The sequence below is a fragment of the Bufo gargarizans genome, chromosome 2 (genome assembly GCF_014858855.1).
Source record: "Bufo gargarizans isolate SCDJY-AF-19 chromosome 2, ASM1485885v1, whole genome shotgun sequence".
Lineage (NCBI taxonomy): Eukaryota > Metazoa > Chordata > Amphibia > Anura > Bufonidae > Bufo > Bufo gargarizans.
The window spans coordinates 516,997,767-517,020,791 of record NC_058081.1 but is presented as its reverse complement, the minus strand read 5'-3'; the positions used below and the strand labels follow the sequence as shown (position 1 = coordinate 517,020,791).

The window sequence follows — 23,025 nt, the reverse complement described above, 5'->3', positions numbered from 1 at the left end:
GGGTCATACCATGGGGGAGTAATAAAGCCCACCATAATGCCCCCCAGTAGAAATAATTCTCCTTATAATGTCACAGTGCAAAAAATACCCCCTTGTAATGCCCCCAGTTGAGCTAATGTCCCCATAGTGCCCCCATAATGTGCCAGTATAAAATACCCCTATACAGTCCCCTCATAGTGCTCCTCTTCCCCTTCCTTCTAGTGCCCCCCATAATGTACCAGTATAAAATGCCCCAGTAGATGCCCTAAGTGGCCCTCCTAATTTGCAAGCATAAGATGCCCCCTGTAGATGACCCCATAGTACTCCTCTCCCCCCTTCCCCATAGTGCCCACCATATTGTGTCCCAGTATAAAATTCTACTGTACAGAGCCCCCATATAAAATACCCCTTCTTTGTGGCCTCAGTAGATGCCCCTATAGTGCCCCCAATAATATGCCAGTAACAAGAGCACCCCCCCAATCATGTAACAGTAATAACACCCCCCCCATGTGCCAGTAAAAGTATTGCATATATATATATATATATATATATATATAAAAAACACTTTCCTCAGTGTCAGCGATGCGATGCAGGCCTCTTCTGGCCTGTGTCCCCCGCTGTACGGCTCAGGATGGCTCAGGCCCAGGCCCATCCTGACGGCTCCGGATGACGTCATCGCGCCGCCTGCGCTAGCCTCTGATAGGCTGCAGGCACTAGGGCTGCCGGCAGCCTAATAGAGGAAAGGAAAGGGACATGCCTCTCCCTTCCCTGCCTCAGCACAGCCATCTGTATCGCTGTCCTGAGGATCCCAAGCCCCAGTGAATATAGCCCAGTTCTCGAATACCCTCACATAGCCCCCAGTACAAATAAGGCCCCCTATTGTTCCCCCGGTGGTAGTAAACCTCTCTACAGACCCCTCAGTAGTAATAAGGCCCCCATTGTGCTCTTAGTAGAAATAAGGCGGATCTAGAAGTCCCTCCTATAGATCCCCCAGTAGTAATAAGAATGTCTGGATTTGCAGTACCTCCTGTTGTTATATTCCTGCCTTCACCATACAGTCCCATATAAATAACCACATCATCTCTCCTGCCCCCTCCAAAATATAGTCCTATGTAAATAACCTCACTCCCCTCCTTTCACCCCCTCCAACATACAGTCCTATGTAAATGACACTATTTCCCTCCCTCCGCCATACAGTCCCATGTAAATAACATCACATAATCTCTCCAGCCCCCTCCAATATACAGTCCCATGTAAATAATCTCCCTCTCTACAACCCCCTCCAAAATATAGTCCCATGTAAATAACCACCTCCTCCTCAGCCGCCTTCAACATACAGTCCCAAGTAAATAATATCACCCCCCTCCCCAGGCGCCTCCAACATGCATTCCCATGAAAACATCACCCCCTCAACATTCAGTCCCATGTAAATAACATCATCCCCCCCCCCTTCCCCACCAGCCACCTTCAACATACAGTCCCACGGAAATAACATTGCCTCCTGAACATTCAGTCCAATGTAAATAACAAAATACTGGGCACTCTCGCTATATATGAGACCACACCCTTTATTAACAATGATTCTGCAGCATATATGATCAATTAGATATAAAACATATAAAATATATATATGATGCATATAACATATACCATAAAAATCCGGAATAGTTAACACTTACTAAAATAATCTAAAAATATTTGCTAAAATATATTTGTCCTCTGAATAATTAAGGGATAATAGTCCTTCTGTTGGATGGATCTCCAATCTACTAGTTTATGTGCAATATTATTGTCCCTGTGGGGTATATGGACCCCACGATTCGCGTCTCCTCCGTATTTGGAAAAGTGGCGGACTCAGGTGTCAATTACAGTGATTAAATAAGCGGCGTCCCGCTGTACTCACTGATCAGCTGAATTTTTTCTGGCTATTCCCATAGGTGATTTCTTTTGCTGCTGTTCCAGTACTGTTGATGACTGAATTGCGACCTTGTACGTGCTACTCCCGTTCCCCACGATCACTCTTAGGCGCCGCTCCGTAGGTCTAAGGCTAGGTCTACACGACGACATTTGTCGCGCAACATTTTGTTGCACCAATGTCGCGCGACAATTTTTATAATGGCAGTCTATGGTGTCGCACTGCAACATGCGACATGCTGCGACTGCGACGCGACAGTCGCAGAAAATCCATTCAAGATGGATTTTTCTGCGACTGTCGCGTCGCAGTCGCAACATGTCGCATGTTGCAGTGCGACACCATAGATTGCCATTATAAAAATTGTTGCGCGACATTGGTGCAACAAAATGTCGCGCGACAACTGTTGCGCGACTTTTTGTCGCGCGACAAATGTCGTCGTGTAGACCTAGCCTAAAAAGGCTACATTCACACGTCAGTATTTTTCTATAAGGGCTCTTTCACACTTGCGTTCTTTTCTTCCGGCATAGAGTTCCGTCGTCGGGGCTCTATGCCGGAAGAATACTGATCAGGATTTTCCTAATGCATTCTGAATGGACAGTCCGTCCTTTAGGATGCATCAGGATGTCTTCCGTTCCGGAACGGAACGTTTTTTGGCCGCAGCAAATAGCGCAGCATGCTGCGCTTTTTGCTCCGGCCAAAAATCCGGAACACTTGCCACAAGGCCGGATCCGGAATTAATGCCCATTGAAAGGCATTGATCCGGATCCGGCCTTAAGCTAAACGTCGTTTCGGCGCATTACCGGATCCGACATTTAGCTTTTTCTGAATGGTTACCATGGCTGCCGGGACGCTAAAGTCCTGGCAGCCATGGTAAAGTGCAGTGGGGAGCGGGGAGCAGCATACTTACCATCCGTGCGGCTCCCGGGGCGCTCCAGAGTGACGTCAGGGCGCCCCAAGCGCATGGATCACGTGATCGCATGGACACGTCATCCATGCGCATGGGGCGCTCTGACGTCATTCTGGAGCGCCCCGGGAGCCGCACGGATGGTAAGTATGCTGCTCCCCCGCTCCCCACTACTACTATGGCAACCAGGACTTTAATAGCGTCCTGGGTGCCATAGTAACACTGAAAGCATTTTGAAGACGGATCCGTCTTCAAATGCTTTCAGTACACTTGCGTTTTTCCGGATCCGGCGTGTAATTCCGGCAAGTGGAGTACACGCCGGATCCGGACAACGCAAGTGTGAAAGAGGCCTAATCCGAATTTCGGTCCGTTTTTTGCGGATCCGTTGTTCCTGAAAATGTTTCCGTATGTCATCCGTTTTTTGCGGATCCGCAAAAAACGGAAACATGTATACATTTCAATAATCAAATAAAGTTGTTTGGATTTCTTTGAAAAAAAAAAAAATATTTGCTATGTGTTTCCAGGAACGGATTCCGCAAAAAACGGAAGACATACGCAATGACATCCGAATGTCTTCCGTTTTTTGCGGAACCATTGACTTTGCATTGTACCAGGATCCGATTTTTCAGGAACATAATAGGACATGTTTTATATTTAAACGGACATGCGGAACGGAACAACGGAAACGGACAGCACACATTGTGCTGTCCGATTTTTTTTCCAGGACCCATTGAAAATGAATGGGTCCTGATCTGTTCCGCAAAAAACGGAACAGATCAGGAAAGAAAAAACGGACGTGTGAATGGACCCTAAGAGCCGGCGCTTGATGAGTGTGCAGTCACCCTCTTCCGCGCTGGACTTTGTATGTACTGGTGAATATACCTTGTACAGTCGTGCCGTAATCCTATTAGGACGCGCGTCGGGTCTTTCGCTGGTCAGGATTAGTTCAAGCACATAAGGTCTTTCAGCAGGTGTTATCAGTGTCCATCAGGGGGGTCTTTGCCCCAAACGCGTTTCGGGTCTGTTATCACCCCTTCCTCAGTGGTAATGAGTCCCCTCTATGAGTCACAGAGGAGGGGGGGGGGGTGCCAGAGAAAGTACCCGGAATAACTGAAATATATGCCAAACGTTTGGTTAATTTCTGTGACTTGATAAACAAAGAACTGTTCATTTTGCATATTTTTTTGTTGTGAGATTTTTCACACACACACTTAAAATTTAACGATCTAAACAACTCGCAGTTTACTGAATAAGAATATACCCGGCATGCAAAAATGCTGTCCCCCTCCAGATTTTTGGGGGTTCCTACACCCATGCCAACACACAGTTCCATGTAACCACAACTCCCAGCATTGCTCTGCCTCTCCCGATGTAGCAGACATCACCTTAGCTTCTTCCCCTCTTCACTGCCGTCCTCTCCTTCACTGGTCACATGATGGTGACATCATCGCAGGTCCTTCTCAACCAATGACTGTTTTACCGGTCACATGACCTGTGATGTCACCACAGGTCCTTCAGCTCTTCCACCTCATTAGATTCAATTGTATTGCCGTCATGTGGACGGCAATACAGTTGTATCTAGCAGGCAGGCAGGACATTCGGGGCCTGGGACAAAACATCCGGGGCCCAGGCCCCGACTATTTTAACCTAGCAACGCCCCTGGTGTCAGAGAAAACTGATCCGTCCCTATTGACTTGCATTGTGGGTCATGACAGATCCATCTTGCTCCGCATCCCATTACAGACATCTCCGGTATGAGAAGCCAACCAAACAGAACAGAATGCATTTTGGAGCATGGTGCCATATTCAACAATAACCCATTAATAGTTAATAATACAACGCAAACTTCAAAATGGATGAAAAGGCCGCGGTCTTTATTGGGGGTTACATAACTCAACCACTTTAAACCAATATAAAACCATATTAAATAATATTAAAGTCCATATACTGAAATAATTTAAGTCCACCCAGAATTCTGAGCGACTAACCCCCCCCCCTAAAATGAAACAAAGACTGCGACAAAATGCAGGGAGGGCGGGCTGGACAAGCCTATTCTCTTGACACGGCGACTGATCTCCACAGGTACGACACCTTCTTAAATAGGTAAACTTCCCGCCACACCGCACTGTTAGCCAATCCAGCTCCTAGATAAAAATAGAACAAGGCCCAGCAACCGGACAGCAACAGATTAACCAATGACAATCACTGACCCTTCAGCTAAACTGACCAATCCTGAAGCTGCCCGGTATCCAGCTGGCTTACTTCACCTGAGGAGAAATAAACACATACACCACAAAACAGAAAAAACGAAAGGGGGGGGGGGGGGCAGAAACCAAAACCCACCAGCACCATATGTCTCAATGGCACCATGAGGTGCAAAGCCCATTCAGGCCATGCCCCTATCATTCCGTTCTGTTCAGTTTTGTTCCCATTGACAATGAATGGGGTCAAAACGGAAGCGTTTTTCTCCAGTATTGAGCTCCTCTGCCGAATCTCAATACTGGAAAATGTAGACGCTAGTGTGAAAGTAGCCTAAGCTGATCCTCGCCAATCAGATATTGATGACCTATTCTGAGGATGTCATCAATATATATGGCTGAACAACCCCTTTAAAAAGTGATGTTAAATTTGCAGCAAATTATGTAAATGCACGGAACCCTGATATCTCCTCAGTGACTGCTCCTATTCACTGACAGCAAGCAGAGTTCAGAAGTGTCCACTATAGGGAAGTCATATTTTTATTACTGGGGTACTGTAGAACAACTTATATAAGGTAACCATAAATCTATAGCCTCCTTTTATATGAGACATCTATGAGAGAGCTCTCAGGTCTGACAGTATAGGTTTAGATTTACAGCTAAAAGCGCGCACATATGTGATAATCGCCCCCTATCGGTGACACAAGGGGATAGCGCGCGTCACCCTTTATATAGCGGAGTTAGTGGGCGTGGAAACGGGGCAGTGATACTGCTGCACGGCAGATGGGTGTGGTCAGGGCTCATGAGTGACAGGGGATGTGGGCGGTGCCTTGGTTGCGGCGATCTGGACTGCTGAGAGAGTCGGTGACCGTAGCAGTCAGCTGAAGGAGAGGTCACCGGAGTCTGGATGCGGTCTTCGTGCGTGTAGCAGTGCAGGTGGGTCCCTGGGTGTATCATAGGAGACGTATGCGGGATGTCAGCGCGTGACAGGATGAGATCCCTGGATTGTGTGCAGCTATGCATATGTAGTGTACTCTCGTATGTCGAGATAATGCACATGTAGAACCAGTCTGCGTTTTAATGTTTGGGTTCCCTTCCTATAGGGGTCTGGGGACGCTACAGATTTCTTTATGGGGCTCCTGTTCAGTACTGATGCAGCCCCCTACCTATATATTTGGGGCTTCAGAAGTATGAGGTTCCCTATGGTGCCTCTATATGGACCCTCCAGAATTAGGGCTCCATACCCTATGCTGAATGCCTGCATTGAAGTCCATGGATCCAGGACTTGGAATTCTGTTGGCAGTGCCCTCCTGGAATCCACCGACCCTTGTACCCGGTATCTGGCATACACCGACCCTTGTACCCGGTATCTGGCATACACCGACCCTTGTACCCGGTACCTGGCATACACCGACCCTTGTACCCGGTACCTGGCATACACCGACCCTTGTACCCGGTACCTGGCATACACCGACCCTTGTACCCGGTACCTGGCATACACCGACCCTTGTACCCGGTACCTGGCATGAGTTCTCATATCACACGACTTCATGTGACACATTGGTTTCTGGAGAAATCTTGCGCTTCTTAAGCACACAGAGCTCCTGGCACAGGGCAGAGGGCGGCGGGCAGCCACAGCCGCAAATATTTGCTCTTTTTTATTTTATTTTTTCCACTCATTAATTGAGTCCGGTTGGCAGAAATTGTGAGCAGGTTGTCAGACGTGGCTCTAATCTGCAGGAGGGTCCGAATAGTGACATCCGCCACACTGAATATGGTCGTAACCGTTGTGACTTCTCTGCTGTGGACTATAATGGGGTCTGTCTGGATTCCGTCATGTGGTTCGGCATTTCAACAGACAAAATGGGGCGGCATCCTGCGCTATGTTGCCCAAGATTTTAAATGGAATCCACAATGGAACCACCAGTGCAGATGTGAACACAGCCTAGGGCCCCTGCACACTAACGTGTGTGCCCCGTGGTCGTGGTGCGGGCCGCAATGCACGAGCACAGTCCGTGGGGCAGCCGCAGCAGATCACAAAAAGATAGGACATGTTCTATCTTTTTGCGGAACGGAAGTACGGGACGAAACCCCACGAAAGCACTCTGTAGTGCTTCCGTAGGGTTCCGTTCCTTACCATTCCGCATCTCCGGATTTGCGGACCCATTCAAGTGAATGGGTCCGCATCCGTGGTGCGGAATACCCACGGAACGGCACCCGTGTATTGCAGATCCGCAAATGCAGTCCGCAATACGGCAACGGGAAGCACACGTTCGTGTGCAGGGGGGCCTTAGGTCCATGATGACATGAGTGACAGTGGTTCATCCGTGAAGAAGTCCTGCGAAGGATCCATGTTTGGTCTGTGTGTTCGTTTCTTGCCTTTTATGTATCTTCTGTATTCTGTGGACAAAGCTAGGCCGAAAATTAATTTCCGGACCAGAACGTATTCAGGCAACGAACCGCCAAAACCACGGACCGAACACGAATGGCATCCAAGTTGTGTCTGTGATTTTCATGGATCTGTAATCCCCGACAAAAACGGGGCCTGCTTTCGTGGTGTCACCACAGTCCAAAGAGAACCACTGATGTGACTGCACACGTGAAGCTCAATGGATACATGAGTGGTCCGTGGAGAACACGGACGGCACATGTCCACGATTCACTGATGGGTGAAAGAAGCCTTAGGCCCCTTTCACACGAGCGAGTCCCACACATTAGGGAGAGCGCCCATCCTGACCTCCCAGCACTAACGGGGTCACATAGCATTATATTCATTTATGATACTAGCTAAGTTGCTAACCCTTACAGTTCTGGACGGTAAGGGGTACATAGCATCGTAAATCTATATAATGCTATGCGACCCGGTAAGGACGGGAGCTGCTGCATAGTCATGCTGCGAGTCGGATGCATGGGCCTTATGTACTGGGGGTGAAATGGTGACCTCGTAGGAATGTATGGAGTTGCAAACTGGACAGTTCAGTTGTTATTTGTGCCAAAGTCGCATTTGACCGCCTATTTGTTGGCATCACAACCCCGATTCATATCAGTAGAAGCCTTTAGTCCCCTACTCGATACCACCCGGAGTCACAGTGAAGCCAGTGCAGCACTGGTATAACATTTATGGGGCCCTAGTGTGGAAATAGTTAGGAATCTATCTAGACCAATGATGTGAAACTACAGTTTCCAGCATGTTGGGAGTTGTAGTTTTACAACTTTAGAGGGCTGCAGGTAAGTCTGGACGAAGTGAATGAATTTGCTTTTTAGAAGCCTCACACGAATTTTGCAAATAGACCCTACTACATGCAGGAGGAGAAGTGGGGCAGACGGACAGTTTCTAGGCCGCTTGGTCCCCAGTGCTGGGTGACAATGAGGCGCCATGCACTCCAGGAATGGCTACAGGAGGGAAGAGGCGCTAGAGAGGAATGAAAGGGAAATGCATTGCTCAGCACTGGCGCTCTGCTATACACAGCGGCTCATCCTGCAGTGCTGACGATGGCAAGGTGAGCCCTGGAGGTGAGCACCCACTGGGCCACCCTGGCATCAGCACAGCTACCTCCACCTAGTGTCCAGCTGGCTTATCATCCACAGGGATCCTCCTATTCTCTTAAATCCTCATACACTTGACCTTTGCCCAGCCGTGCACTTGAATGGGTCCACAATCGGGAACAGCTGGAAATAATGCCATAAAATTAAGAAAAACAACCATAAACGACCTGTTAAATCCCCTGCGCTGATGTTCTGGTGGGCACAGGTTTTTCCACATCACTGCCGCGGCCAGCGAGTGGCCTTGGGAGAATCGTGCCATACATACTGGCATCAATGCTGAGACCAGTGATTGGCTGCAGCATTCAAGTGGATGTACGACATGTCATGGCACCCGGCCAGTTTAAAAAAAAAAAATGTTCATCCGGTATCAAGGGAGCATCAGTGCTGGATGGGCAGCGGATTTAACTGGTGAGTTATGGCTATTTTATATATGGTAGTTTTTTTTATTTTATAGCTTTTCCACTGTTAGGTTCGTTTTTGAAACTACCGGTAACCCCTTGATTCCACATAAATGTGACCATTATATATGTATTCTACCCGGGATGGACTGGCCATAGACCCTATATGGAGTTTTTCCGGTGGGCCGAGGCACAGGGGGCCGCCCAAACTCTCTCACGGCCCCTGGCCAGGTACATAATTATTTGATGTTCTCAGCATTAATTAGTGCTAGGAGCATCGGGTACTTATTATACACCTGGACAACAGCGGCAGGTCCCCTTCTGAATTTAAATGTATCATGGTTCTCCGAACATTGATGCAGCAGAATTTTCTGCTGCAATGAGGTATTTTGTTATGCTGGGGCGGTATATTGTGCTGCACTACAGTATTGCTGGCCCCGTCTACTTCTTTAGTCCCTGCCTACTTCTGGCTTGTGTTGTCCCACCTTCTGTCAATTTGGATTTGACTACAACATGGGGCCCCTTTTATTATTATTTTTTTTTTTCATTGAGTGGAAGTAGAATTACAGCACACAGAATTATGTATACACCACACATATACATGGTACATTGACATGACCCACAGTATACATGTATATCTTTAAGGGTCCGTTGTTCTGGGTCCGCATCCGTTCCGCAATATTGTGGAACGGATGCTGACCCATTCATTTCAATGGGGCCATAAAAATGCGGACAGAACGTTGTGCTTCCGTACTTCCAGCATCTTTCTGGCTGCAGCAGTGACCTCTCTATTTTCCACATATTTCACTTTTGCAGTGAAATCCTGCAAAATCCGGCAGGTCAATTTCCTGCACGGAATGAAAAAGCAAAGTGTACGTGAGATTTGTCTAATCTCATACACTTAGCTGGCGCTGTATTACACTGCGGTATGCAGGTATCCTAAGGCCTCTTTTACACGGGCGTCATGGATTTGGGCCGGATAACATGCGGGTGCGACGCGAGAAAATGCGCAATTTTTCTGCGCAAGTGCAAAACATTTTAATGCGTTTTGCACGTGCGTGAGAAAAATCGGCATGTTTGGTAACCAAACCCGAACTTCTTCACAGACGTTGAGGTTCATGTTTGGGTTAGGTGTTGTGTAGACTGTATTATTTTCCCTTATAACATGGTTATAAGGGAAAATAATAGCATACTTAATACAGAATGCTTAGTAAAATAGGGATGGAGGGGGTTAAAAAAGAAAAAATTTAACTTGCCTTAATCCACTTGTTCGCGCAGCCCGGCTTGTCTTCTTTCTTCAGGACCTGGGTAAAGGACCTTTTAGGACATCACTGCGCTCACCCTGGTGACGGACCATGTGATGAGCGCAATGACGTCACCACAGATCCTTTTCCCATTGCACAGCAAAGATGAAGACAGAAGAGAAGCCGGGCTGTGCGAACAAGTAGATTAAGGTGAGTTAAATTATTTTTTAAATATATATTTTTTTTAACCCCTCCAGCCCTATTGTACTATGCATTCTTTGCAAAATAATAATGATCGGGTCCCCATCCCGATCGTCTCCTAGCAACCGTGCGTGAAAATCGTACCGCATCTGCACTTGCTTTTCACGCAGCCCCATTTACTTCTATGGGGCCTGCGTTGTGTGAAAAACGCACAAAGTAGAACCTGCTGCGATTTTCACGCAACGCACAAGTGATGCATGAAAATCACCGCTCATGTGCACAGCCCCATAGAAATGAATGGGTCCGGATTCAGTGCGGGTGCAATGCGTTCACCTCATGCATTGCACCCGCGCGGAAATCTCACCCGTGTGAAAGAGGCCTAAGAGTACGGCTACGCTGCGACATTCCACATAATGACTGTCCATGGTGTTGCAGTGTGACAGTCTAAAAAAATCTGGACTTAATGGATTTTGTGTTGCAAGTCGCACATGATTTTTACCCCATTGACATTAAAGCAATTTGTGTGCGACGCGCAACTCGCCTGCGACTTGGCAGTATTTTGACGGCCAAATCAAAGCTCTAAAATAGTCGTGCAACAGCAAGTTGAAGACAAGTCGCACATATTTTTATGTTGTGCAAGTTTTCTGCTGCAGAATGGTCATTTCACGTGGAATACAATTATTTACTGAAGCAGACATGCCTGGAGGGGTGGTGGGTCTTCTTTAAAGCGCATCTGTCAGCAGATTTGTACCTATGACACTGGCTGACCTGTTATACGTGCCCTGGCAGCTGAAGGCCTCTGTGTTGATCACATGTTCATATGTGCCCGCATTGCTGAGAATAATTATGCTTTGCCATATGCAAATGAGCCTCTAGGAGCAACGGGGGCGTTGCTGTTACACCTAGAGGCTCTGCTCTCTCGGCGACTGCTGCACCCTGTCCAGCATGCACAGTTCAGTAACCACGCACCGGAAGAACGAGTCTGACATAATCCGTGCAGGGTTTCTACTCCCGCCCCAGCCATGACTGGCAGTTTCTTCTCTTTAGTCCCTCCTAGATAAGTACTAGAAAGAAAAGGCCTGCATCAGATATACACGGCTCATTGTCTCAGCACCAGCTCAGTAATGGTTTGTTAGAAAAGCCCTAGCCACAGGTCTACACACCATAAAGGGCGTGATTGCCATTTCTTCTTGCTCCCTTGTGGGAAGGGTTTGTACAAGTCTTTGTGGATTTACAGTCTCTTTTATATATCATTTTTACTTTTATCCTACTTGCTGTTAGGAGCTGGATACATTGTGGCCAGACGTTTTTAGCTTGTACCCCCTGGAGCCCTTGTCTGTCGGTGTCCTCTGATAGCAGAAACGTATTTTCTTAAATCGCCACATGGTCACCACTTGTAAGTTTTGCGCAATCAGACACCATCCACATGCATGCAGACTGAGGGTAGAGCGATGATTCTACTGATTATTTTGGAAATTGAAGAAATCGTTTAGCACAAATAAAACCCACGTCAGCCGTAGACCACAAAGCATCCAACTGCATCCTGACTCTTTACCTTACCAAGGATTTTCTAGACTAAATTGTAGCAAACCCTCAACTGTCATAAATGTTGGTTCTCTGTAGGATTTCAGTCTCTGGTTGTAAATGGATGTTTCCCTTCATTGATGGGAAGCAGAGGTCTTCTACACTCTGGTCTAAATCTATCCCTCCCCTGGCGTCAGATGCGCCCCAGTGACTGAGGCACATCTTTGCTGGTGTAGATTCCAGATATATTGTATGCCAACTTTCTGTTGTAGATCCAGATGTTGTAAACTACATCTCCCACCATGCCCTGCTGCAGGCTGATGGCTGTAGGTAGTCTGGGCACGCTGGGAGTTGTAGTTTTGCAACAGCTGGAGGGCCTCAGATTGGCCACCCCTGGTGTAGATGATGATGATAAATGTGCCAGGCCTTACATCTCAGTGAAAGCGCACAAAAAGTCGTAACATTTTGTACAAGGGTAGTGCGCACCACAATTTGTGACTTTTTGATGCCAAAAAACTGGTGTAGGGGAATGAGAAATGTCCCCCGAAGTCTATTAGAAAGTTGCAGAACTTGTCCCGGCCACAGTTATGTCATCTTCTTATTCATAGCTGTGCCTGTGATCATACAGAATGGCACTCGCCGCTTCCTGCCCAGCCGCTCCGTAAATATTTGCGAACACTGTGGATGATTAACCTTTTGAGATCCGCACTATTCTGCAAAGGTCCCGGAAGCAGTGCTGTTTAAAATTGGTATTCTTTTTTTTTATTTTATTTTTTTTATACATTTGCAGAATTGTTCATGAACATGTCTACTAAGGTTTGCAATTATAGGTTGCAGTCGCCTCATTGATACGCCTTATTCCTGATGGTCGAGTCTTTCCTGCCTGACAACTCCTGGGTTGTCTCCCTCGCCTAGGGGAGGTTGCAGCATCACAATTCCTGAAAGCAAATTCCTGCAGCACAGAGACGTCACAAGCTTGGTGTCTCGGGATCTGCGGATAGGATTTCCCTCGTTATTAAGGTTTCCATCTCCATTTTGACAGTTTGCTCAGGAAGCTGCATCTCAGACAGGCTGATAAGGTCAGGAAGGAAGGGGGAGGGGGATGCCGATAAGAAAAGGGTCTGTGTTTATGATACAGTCAGCTGCCCTATGGGTTGACACCCAGCTTTCCCAGACTTCTGAGCGAAAAATCTGACTTAGGCCTCATGCACACGGCTGTTGTGGTCCCCAATGCATGGGGAACGTCTGTGTGGCGGCCGGGATGGATCGAGACCCATTAAACTTAAATGGGTCCATGATCTGTCCGCACCACAAAAAATATAACGTGTTCTATTTTTTGTGATGTGGAGGCACGGACAGAAACACCACGGAAGCACTCCGTAGTGCTTCCGCGGGGATCTGTGCCTCCGTTCCGCACCACAGCTCCGGATTGCGGACCCGTTCAAGTGAATGGGTCCGCATCCGTAATGCGGGGAGCACACGGCCGGTGCCTGAATACTGTGGACCCGTTGTTTGCGGGCCGCAATACGGCCACGGCCGTTGCCTGGCAGTGTGCATTAGGCCTTAGGGCTCATGCACACGGCCGTGGACGTATTGCGGCCCACGTATGGCGAATCCGCAATACACGGGCACCAGCCGTGTGCACCCCGCATGACCTATTCAAGGGAATGAATCCGCAATCCGGGAGGTGTGGTGCGGCACGGATCGGAAGCACTACGGAGTGCTTCCGTGGTGTTTCTGTCCGTGCCTCCGCACCGCCAAAAATAGAACATGTTCTATTTTATTACGGTGAGGATGGATCACAGACCCATTCAAGTTGAATGGGTCTCGATCTGTCCTGGCAGCCGCACGGATGTTTCCCGTGCTTTGGGGACCAAAAATTGCGCAGGTACGGCTGCACAGCGGCCGTGTGTATGAGCTCTTAGAGGAGTATTGATTTATTCCTTGCTCCTGTATCCATGAGCAGCCAGGCAAATTTTTCATCCAGGAAAGCAAGGGGGATCATGTGTCGTGGTTGTCACCCAGCTTTCCCATGGACAGATATAAGGACTAAGCAGCAGTTATAATCTGGGGACTGTTTACTGCTACTTTGCTCTAGCATTGGAAATGCCCTTCCCCAGTTACAGGGTTCAAAGTGTCAGGAACGTCACCTTCCAATCTGCATAGGATACTGAATGATCTGTTTGTGTTGTCACAGACTGATCCTAGCAACGTTCTCTGGGGGTCCGCAGCCGTCGTCACCCAGGCAGAGCATTCATGTGTAAAGCAAACTGATCTGCATCTGAATTATAGAGAATAGTCCCAGATGCGGCACCTCCCTAAACACAAACCGTGCAGAACTGGTGTCATGGAAATTACTTCCTCATACTCTGATCTTTCATCAGCCCAGAGACTTCGCATGCAGATACAGTAACGGACTTTTACACGTTAGTAGCAATTGTTCACCCCCAGGCAGTTTGCATTAGTCTGTGTAAAGGCTGTTTACATGAGTGCCGATCGACTTATCACCGACCGGTGCCCGACATTGTACCCCCATTGTTTATAGGGAGCTTTACAATGCAAATATCTTTCTGAATGGAGTGGCCAAGAGTATACAGACAGAGCGCCAGCATTGACCACTATAATACTACCCCTTTATACAAGAATATAACTACAATAATACTTTCCCACCGTACAAGAAAGTAACTAATACTTCTCCTATAATACTGCCTTCTATGTGCAAGAATGTACAATGTATTCGGAAAGTCTTCAGACCCTTTTTTCACATATTTTTTGTTGTGCTAAAATAAACAAAAAAGTACAAATCACTCCCCATCATTCTGCACTCAGTACTCCATAATGAGAAATTATAACAGAATGATAGTTTTCATTAAGAAGATGTATGTACTAAATGTATCCATTTAGCTTTCCCTCAACTCTGATCAGTCTCCCTGTCCCAACCGGTAAAAAAAAACACAGCATGATGCTGCCACCACCGTAGGGATGGTATTGGGCAAGTAATGAGCAGTGCCTGGTTTCCTCCAGTCATGCCATAAAGCCCAGATTGGTGGAGTGCTGCAGTGATGTCCGAACTTCTGGAAGTATACTATGTACAAGATTATAACTATTATAAAACTGCCTCCTATGTACAAGAATATAACTACTATAATACTGCCTCCTATGTACAAGAATATACCTACTATAATACTGCTTCCTATGTACAAGAATATAACAGCTAAAATACTGCCTCCTATGTACAAGGATATAACTACTATAATACTGCCTCCTATGTACAAGGATATAACTACTATAATACTGTCTCCTATGTACAAGAATATACCTACTATAATACTGCTTCCTATGTACAAGAATATAACAGCTAAAATACTGCCTCCTATGTACAAGGATATAACTACTATAATACTGCCTCCTATGTACAAGGATATAACTACTATAATACTGTCCTCTATGTATAAGAATATAACTACTATATAACTGTCCGCTGCACTTCATTCTCCTCCTCCTGCACACTATCCTTACATTATTATGCCTCTGCAGTGTGTTTGGAGATTCGGTAATGTCTTATGTCCTCCTGTTTTGCAGGCTTCGGATTCTGGTGGACTGATGTGAGGTGCAGCTCTACTGCAGAGAAAATGTTAAAGCATTAAAAAGGTAGTTTCTCTGTTAGTGGTTAATGGGTGCAGCTCCCTGGTCACCCTGAGATCTGCAGTGGACATTTGGGAGGGGGGTTTCCATGCTGTACGCCACTCTTCATAAATCTGCCCCTGTGTGTTTTTTTTCTCTGTGATGGATCCTTCTCTTTAGGGCTCATTCGCATGACCTTATGGTCGGTGGGCCCGTGTTGTGGACCGCAAATAGCAGTCCGCAATGAAATGGCACCGGCCATGTGAATCCCGTATTGCGGTGCAGACCCACTGACTTGAATGGGTCCGCGATCCGCAAAAGATCATGCAAGAGCATTGTAGTGTTTCAGTGGGCTTCCGATCCATGCCTCCGCTCCGCAAAAGATAGGACATGTCCTATCTTCGGCCGTACCTTGCGGACCCATTTAACTCGCGGAGTGCACATGGCCAGTGCCTGTATATTGCGGACCTGCTGTTTGTGGTCCGCAATATGGGCACGGAAACCTTACGGTTGGGTGAATGAGCCCTTAGATAAAGGGAATCTTTCGCCGGCTAGCTCAGCTGAATGTAATTTCACTTGGCGATCTGTTGCTTCGTTTTGAAAGAAAAAAATAGTTTCAACCCATATGCAAATGAGCAGATAGGTGCACCGAGGGCCAAGCCATTTTGTGCACTCTTCCTCCTGCTTCCTCTGCCAGCCCCTCCCCCTTCAATAGAATGAGATGGAGAGGGACTGGCAGAGGAAGCAGGAGGAGCAAGGGTGAACAGAGTGGCTTGATGGATTAAAAGTGCCTCTTTTTCCAGAATGAGGTAACGGATAAGTAAATGGTGTCATTACATACAGCTGAGGTGCCTGGTTTAAAGTTAATTTCCTGGTGACAGACTCCCCATTAAAATTATTGCTAAGCAATGAACAGGGCAATGCAAATCAAGTATTAAAAGACGCTCCCTGTCAGCGTGATATAAATCCATCAGAGCAATAAATGGGGACATCTCTGGATCCATGTGAGGTATAGGGCTGGTTAGAAAGAGGTTGTCATGGACTATATGATGTCTGATTTTTCATTTTTTACATTAATCATGGGATAACGCCTTTTAATGCACATTAGATTGTCCTCTTTGGTAGCGCCCCCTGCTGTTTCTTCTGTGGTCGACATTCTGGTCCATCTTTTCCGACATTCAGTGGTGGACTAAAGGCCTCTTTCACACTTGCGTTGTCCGGATCCGGTGTGTACTCCACTTGCCGGAATTACACACCGGATCCGGAAAAACGCAAGTGTACTGAAAGCATTTGAAGACGGATCCGTCTTCAAAATGCGTTCAGTGTTACTATGGCAGCCAGGACGCTATTAAAGTCCTGGTTGCCGTAGTAGGAGAGGCGAGCGGGGGAGCAGTATACTTACAGTCCGTGCGGCTCCCGGGGCGCTCCAGAGTGACGTCATAGCGCCCCATGCGCATGGATGACGTGCCATGCGATCACGTCATCCATGTGCGTGGGGCGCCCTGACGTCACTCTGGAGCGCCCCGGGAGCCGCACGGACGGTAAGTATACTGCTCCTCGCTACACTTTACCATGGCTGCCAGGACTTTAGCGTCCCGGCAGCCATGGTAACCATTCAGAAAAAGCTAAACGTCGGATCCGGCAATGCGCCAAAACGACGTTTAGCTTAAGGCCGGATCCGGATCAATGCCTTTCAATGGGCATTAATTCCGGATCCGGCCTTGCGGCAAGTCTTCAGGATTTTTGGCCGGAGCAAAAAGCGCAGCATGCTGCGGTATTTTCTCCGGCCAAAAAACATTCCGTTCCGGAACTGAAGACATCCTGATGCATCCTGAACGGATTTCACTCCATTCAGAATGCATTAGGATAATCCTGATCAGGATTCTTCCGGCATAGAGCCCCGACGACGGAACTCTATGCCGGAAGACAATAACGCAGGTGTGAAAGAGCCCTAACATGCTCAGTGGCTTCCCTGCTTCCTTCCTCCTCTCAGTTCTGGCCTAGTAATCCTATAGTGAAGCGGCCATCACTCTCGACCAGGGATCAGCAATCTTTGGAACTCCAGCTGCTGTGAAGCTACAACTCCCAGCATGCAAACATGCTCGGCTGTTCTTCTGGGAGTTCTAGTTTTTGAACAGCTGGAGTACCGGAGGTTGCTGATTCCTGCTTTAGACAGTGGAGAAGGAAATTGGGGGAGGGCATTATATATCATATGCATCGGTGGGGTTATATGTGAGGGAATGTTTTCTATATATAGGGGAGGAAGGGGTTAACAAGAGATATTTACAGTGCATTCTGGGAGTGGCTGGTACTTGATGAGCTGCTGTTCACCGACAGAAAGGGAGCAAAGTCCTCTCTCTCTCTATCTATACACTTACTTATTTTTTATTTTTTGGGGGGGTTAACCCCTTTAATTCTAAATCTTCTGTTTTGTCAGGGACATTTGACGCATGTTGTCATGTGACTGCTTTTTGGACTCGCAGACCCCTCATGCTTTGCTGTTATGGACATCTGTACGCCCGTCCTCCCCTATGCTCTGCTCCTGTCTGCGCTGCTTCTCGTGGCCGTCTCTGGCACCCAGCAATGTGCCCCTCAGGTCATCCCGGATATGGTGATTGACATAAGCCAGGCAGTGGCACGCGGTGCACGTTTCACTGACCCTTTAAGCGTGATCAGCAAGGAGGAATGCGTGTTGGCCTGCTGCAAGCAACTGGATGTGGAAGGTAAGGAGCCGGATTGTTCTACACGTATGTAACGTGGAAGATACCGCCATTGCACACATTCCTATTTTGCGCTGGTCAGTTCACGCTTTCACTGGCAGTAAGGTGTCTTTCTATTTTCCAGGTCTTGAGGAGTGTAATCTTATGGTCTTCGATGCCAGGAAAAGCCAAGGAGAGCCGAACTGTTACATCTTCCACTGCCCCACGATAGACTCGTGCCCCTTGACGCCTAGTCGGGGGGTCTTCAGTTACAGCTTATGGTCAGGTCAGTGACCCCTGAGAACAGTCTTAACTATGTGGTCAGCTTACAGGTCCTTAAATCCCACCCAATTTCCATAGCGAGTTTGGCTGCCCATTGTAATGGTGACGTTTATACCAGTAGCATTCATTTGCTCCCCCTAGTGGTCAGAGTCAGAATGATAGAAATGTTTTAACTGAGGGCCCAGTGGGAATAATGGATCAGCTGTTGGATTTTATTAGCTGGATGTACCCCTTCCTCCCTTACCTGCCATTTCTTACAAACCTCTTCACTGGAAAACCTGCATTACAGCAGTGATTGCCAGCATTATTGCTTCCAGGGGCATGGTCACCCACCTTTCCCAGTTTATTTAGCGGTATAAAAGCAGCAGATGTGTCTCTTAATAACTATTCAGGACACTGGAAAAGCAGGATAAAATGTGTATGATAGCTGTAATGGGCGCCATATTGATTGTCACCCAGTACTATGGTGAGACCTGACCCTGGGATGGATCAGTGAGCGTGTGCACCGAGTGTAGACAGATGTACGACATTTAGCACATCTGCACCGTGCATGCCAGAGACACGCCCATTTTTATAGGATGGCTCCACCCCTTTTCGCAACACATTTCAGGAAAAGGGAAGGAAGATGTCCAACTGTGTAGGAATTTAGAGAAGCATGCATTTAACCCCATCTGTTCCAGTACCTCGGACCACAGTGCACCCCTGGGCCCATGCAATTAAATCTACTCTACATCTTGGAAAATCACAGAGGGACAACCATTAAAATCTAATCTTTAATATTACAATTCAGACCTATGACCGTTTAGTATAGGGTAATAATAAAGCAGTGTAGATATGCATACAAGATACTACTCCACCATAACTACTAGATCTGTGCGTGTGTTGGATTCTGGAAACATAAATATCTATACATCCCCTGAATTGTGTATAGCAGGTATGGCCAACCTGCAGCTCTCCAGCTGTTGCAAAACTACAACTCCCAGCATGCCCAGACTGTCTACAACTATCAGCCTACAGCAGGGCATGGTGGGAATTGTAGTTTTACAACAGCTGGAGAGCCACAGGTTGACTCTCCCTGGTGTATAGGTATACACGTTCCTATACACCATGCAGTATGCTATTGTCTCTGGGTGAGCAACTTAAATAGGACCTGTCATCTCTCCTGACATGTCTGTTTTAGTAACTACTCACATTCCCCATGTAATAACAATTCTGGGGCATCTACTCTTATGATCCTATGAGGTGACATTACTTTATCATTGCTCCAAGAAGTTCTGAATGAATTACTAGCCATTTGCAATGAAGGTCCAGATGGGTGTTACTAGTTGAGATGTGTCCCTGAACAGTCCAATCAGTGCTGTCAATGTCAGACTGCGCAGGCTCAAACCGCCAACTGGTAACACCCATGCGGACCTTTACGGCAAGCAGTTTAATCATAAATTCTAGCAGGACTAATAAAGGAATGGAACAACATAGTCATAACAATAGATGCTTCAGATTTGTTTCTATATGGAGCCTGCAAGTAATTACTAAAACAGACATGTCAGGAGACGTGGTAGGTCTTCTTTAAAACCTCTTTCACCTTGGGACTCGCAAGTACCATCTTGTATTGCTTAGGCCTCATGCACACGACCGTTGTTTTGGTCCACATCCGAGCCGCAAATAATTTTTTGGCTTGGATGCGGAACTATTCACTTTAATGGGGCCGCAAAAGATGGGGACAGCACTCCGTGTGCTGTCCGCATCCGTTGCTCTATTCCGTGGTCTGCAAAAAAAAATATAACCTGTCCTATTCTTGTCCTTTTTTTGCGTCCGTGCCGTTCTGCAAATTGCGGAGCGCACACGGACCCCATCCGTGTTTTACGGATCTGCAATTTACGGACCTTAGTGTCATATCATGGCAGATCAGGCCAATATTTGACTGTTCAAATGCCTGCAGGTGCCCTTAATAAGGAGAGTGGAGTAAGCTGCTGTCAGACACCTGTCAGCAGCTAATGTTTCTTGTGAACAAGGATTGAACTTTGAGTTGGCGCTAAATCCGCTTAGACGAGTTCAGCAAAGGACGGAAAGGGAAGCTAGAGACCGATCCATCAGACTGGCAGTTCAAGGGATTTAACTGTGAACAGCATTCTGCAGCCTGCTATGTACTGTATAATCATGCAAGCTGCAGAAGCCAAATGGTTCAATGTCGTTAATGCAAAGCTAATAAATAGCCTTTTTAGCACTAAAGACATTGAATCAATAAATAAAAAAATCTAAATGTGTCTGTTGCTTTTTAAAGGTGCCTCTGTGATTCTTTGATACCCCATTAAGTAACTCTGAGCCCCCTAATGGTCAGTTCTGTGAATTTTATGTGTCTATATCTTCAAATGCTGAGTGACAAAACCTAGGACCTAGACAGTAATACATCCCCTAATTGTACTATTTTTTTCAGAGCTCTGCAGATTAACCATTCTGGACTCCTGGAAAGCTGGGTGATGAGCAATATGCCACAGCTACTAGAGACCTAAAAAGGAATCCTGCAGTGAGGGATGTTTTCCTGGTTGGCAGCCATATTCGTTCTCACCCAGATTTCTGGTCCCAGAGCAGATATATCTGTTCAATATCGTTCCATTGCTTTCCTAGAGATTCTTATTTCTTTATTATAATTATTCCAGAGACTCTTCACCCGGAAAAACGTGACCCTGAGAAAGTGCAGCAGAAGTCTAGTGATCACAGCAAAGTGCAGAGTTCTCCCGGAAGGACGTCAGGATCAGCTATGCACCCCCCCTCTGGTTCTACAGAGTCTGGTCCACTTGACCTTAACAACAAAAAAAACACCGCTCCTATTGATTCTACAGAGTCTGGTCCACTTGACCTAAGCAACAAAAAAAACAGCGCTCTTATTGGTTCTACAGAGTCTGGTCCACTTGACCTCAACAACAACAAAAACAGCGCTCTTATTGGTTCTACAGAGTCTGGTCCACTTGACCTAAGCAACAAAAAAAACAGCGCTCTTATTGGTTCTACAGAGTCTGGTCCACTTGACCTTAACAACAAAAAAAACAGCACTCTTATTGGTTCTACAGAGTCTGGTCCACTTGACCTCAACAACAACAAAAACAGCGCTCTTATTGGTTCTACAGAGTCTGGTCCACTTGACCTCAACAACAAAAAAAACAGCGCTCTTATTGCCTCGCAGGAACCAGCCAAACATGTTAAGGAGGAACCAGCCAACTCCTCCCAAAAAATCACCACTCAGCTCCTCCACCTGGCAAACACAATCGATCAACACCTGGAGAAGATGGAATCCAAGTCAGCAGCTTTGAAGGACAATCTCCAAGTCCACTTCCCCTCCCCCGTCGCTGCCACAGTCCCCACAATCCAGGCGACAACCATTCCTATCCATGGAGAGGTGAAGAAAACTCTCCCTGATGCCAAAGAGGCAAAGCCTGGCATAGTTACATATAAGATGCCAGATAACTTAAAAATTTTTCCTACTGTAGCTGCCAAGCAAGTTGACACCGTACCCAAGAAAACATCACTCAGCACTGCTGCCCCTAAACCTGTACACCGAACAAAGGCCAATCTCATTGTGACCTCTGCCTCTTTCCAGGATACAAGTGGTGCCCACAAAGTGCCTAGTTCTGATAAGAGTGCCAAGCTTCCTGGAAGTGATCACTCTGACAACAGTGGCACACCCATGGTGACACCAAAGAAGGTCAGTCACCCGCTGCCCCACACAGAGGTCCCAGCCCTTGCTACAGTCCATCAAACCAGACCCCCCCAGATGGTGACTCACCCTGCACCTTTACAGACGTCACCAAGGAAGGAAATAAAACCCAGCACCAAGACTAATGACCAACCGTCGGCCAGTGACGAGGTCAAGACGCCTGGGCAAACTCTGACTGTAACCCATCCCTCATCACAAAAAGAACCTGTTCTCAATCTGGAGGAATCTCCTAGGAAAGCTGACAGCACAGCATCTGAGGGCATCCTTTCATCACTGGAGGATAAGAGCGGTCTGGTGGCTGCTCTAGTTTTTGGGATGTTGTTTCTCCTGGTGATAATTGGTCTGATCAGCCGCAAAGTGTCAGAAGTGCGACGCAGGCATCAATACACCAAACTAGACTATCTAATCAATGGGATGTACGTGGACACCTGAGGTGTGTAGCAGCAGGTCCTTCCCCACATATGGACAGGACAGACCCCACCAGCTGCTCTGGTCTTCACTACAACACTGGCCATATTGACATGGGGGGGGGGGGGGTACTTGCCGCAAATATGGCTGAGTGGACGGACACATATTCATCTCCCAGTGCGGAGATACAATAATTGATTTTGGAAAATCGGTAGAATAAAATAATTTCCGTAGTCGTCTTCTATCCCTGAAAATTCTATTCCAGCAACTTTTTAGTTTTGTTTTTTGAAAAATAATTGACCCCCTAAGATGGCCATTATTACAATACCGGCAGATTGTCACCCAACGTTCCTGGATTCCAAAATGGTAGATCTAGTTATGCAGCAGTACA

The 23,025-nt window shown here is 47.0% G+C and overlaps 1 protein-coding gene across 1 annotated transcript; it reads left to right on the top strand.

The window, feature by feature from the left end:
* The first annotated feature begins 5,781 nt into the window (after positions 1–5,781).
* Positions 5,782–22,867, top strand: MANSC1 (MANSC domain containing 1). The gene is made up of 5 exons (XM_044281336.1): positions 5,782–5,932; positions 15,492–15,560; positions 17,971–18,256; positions 18,378–18,518; positions 21,172–22,867. Exons 3-5 carry the CDS (start codon positions 18,037–18,039, stop codon positions 22,656–22,658), a joined length of 1,848 nt encoding a protein of 615 aa, XP_044137271.1. The 5' UTR covers positions 5,782–5,932; positions 15,492–15,560; positions 17,971–18,036; the 3' UTR covers positions 22,659–22,867.
* The last annotated feature ends 158 nt before the right edge of the window (positions 22,868–23,025 follow it).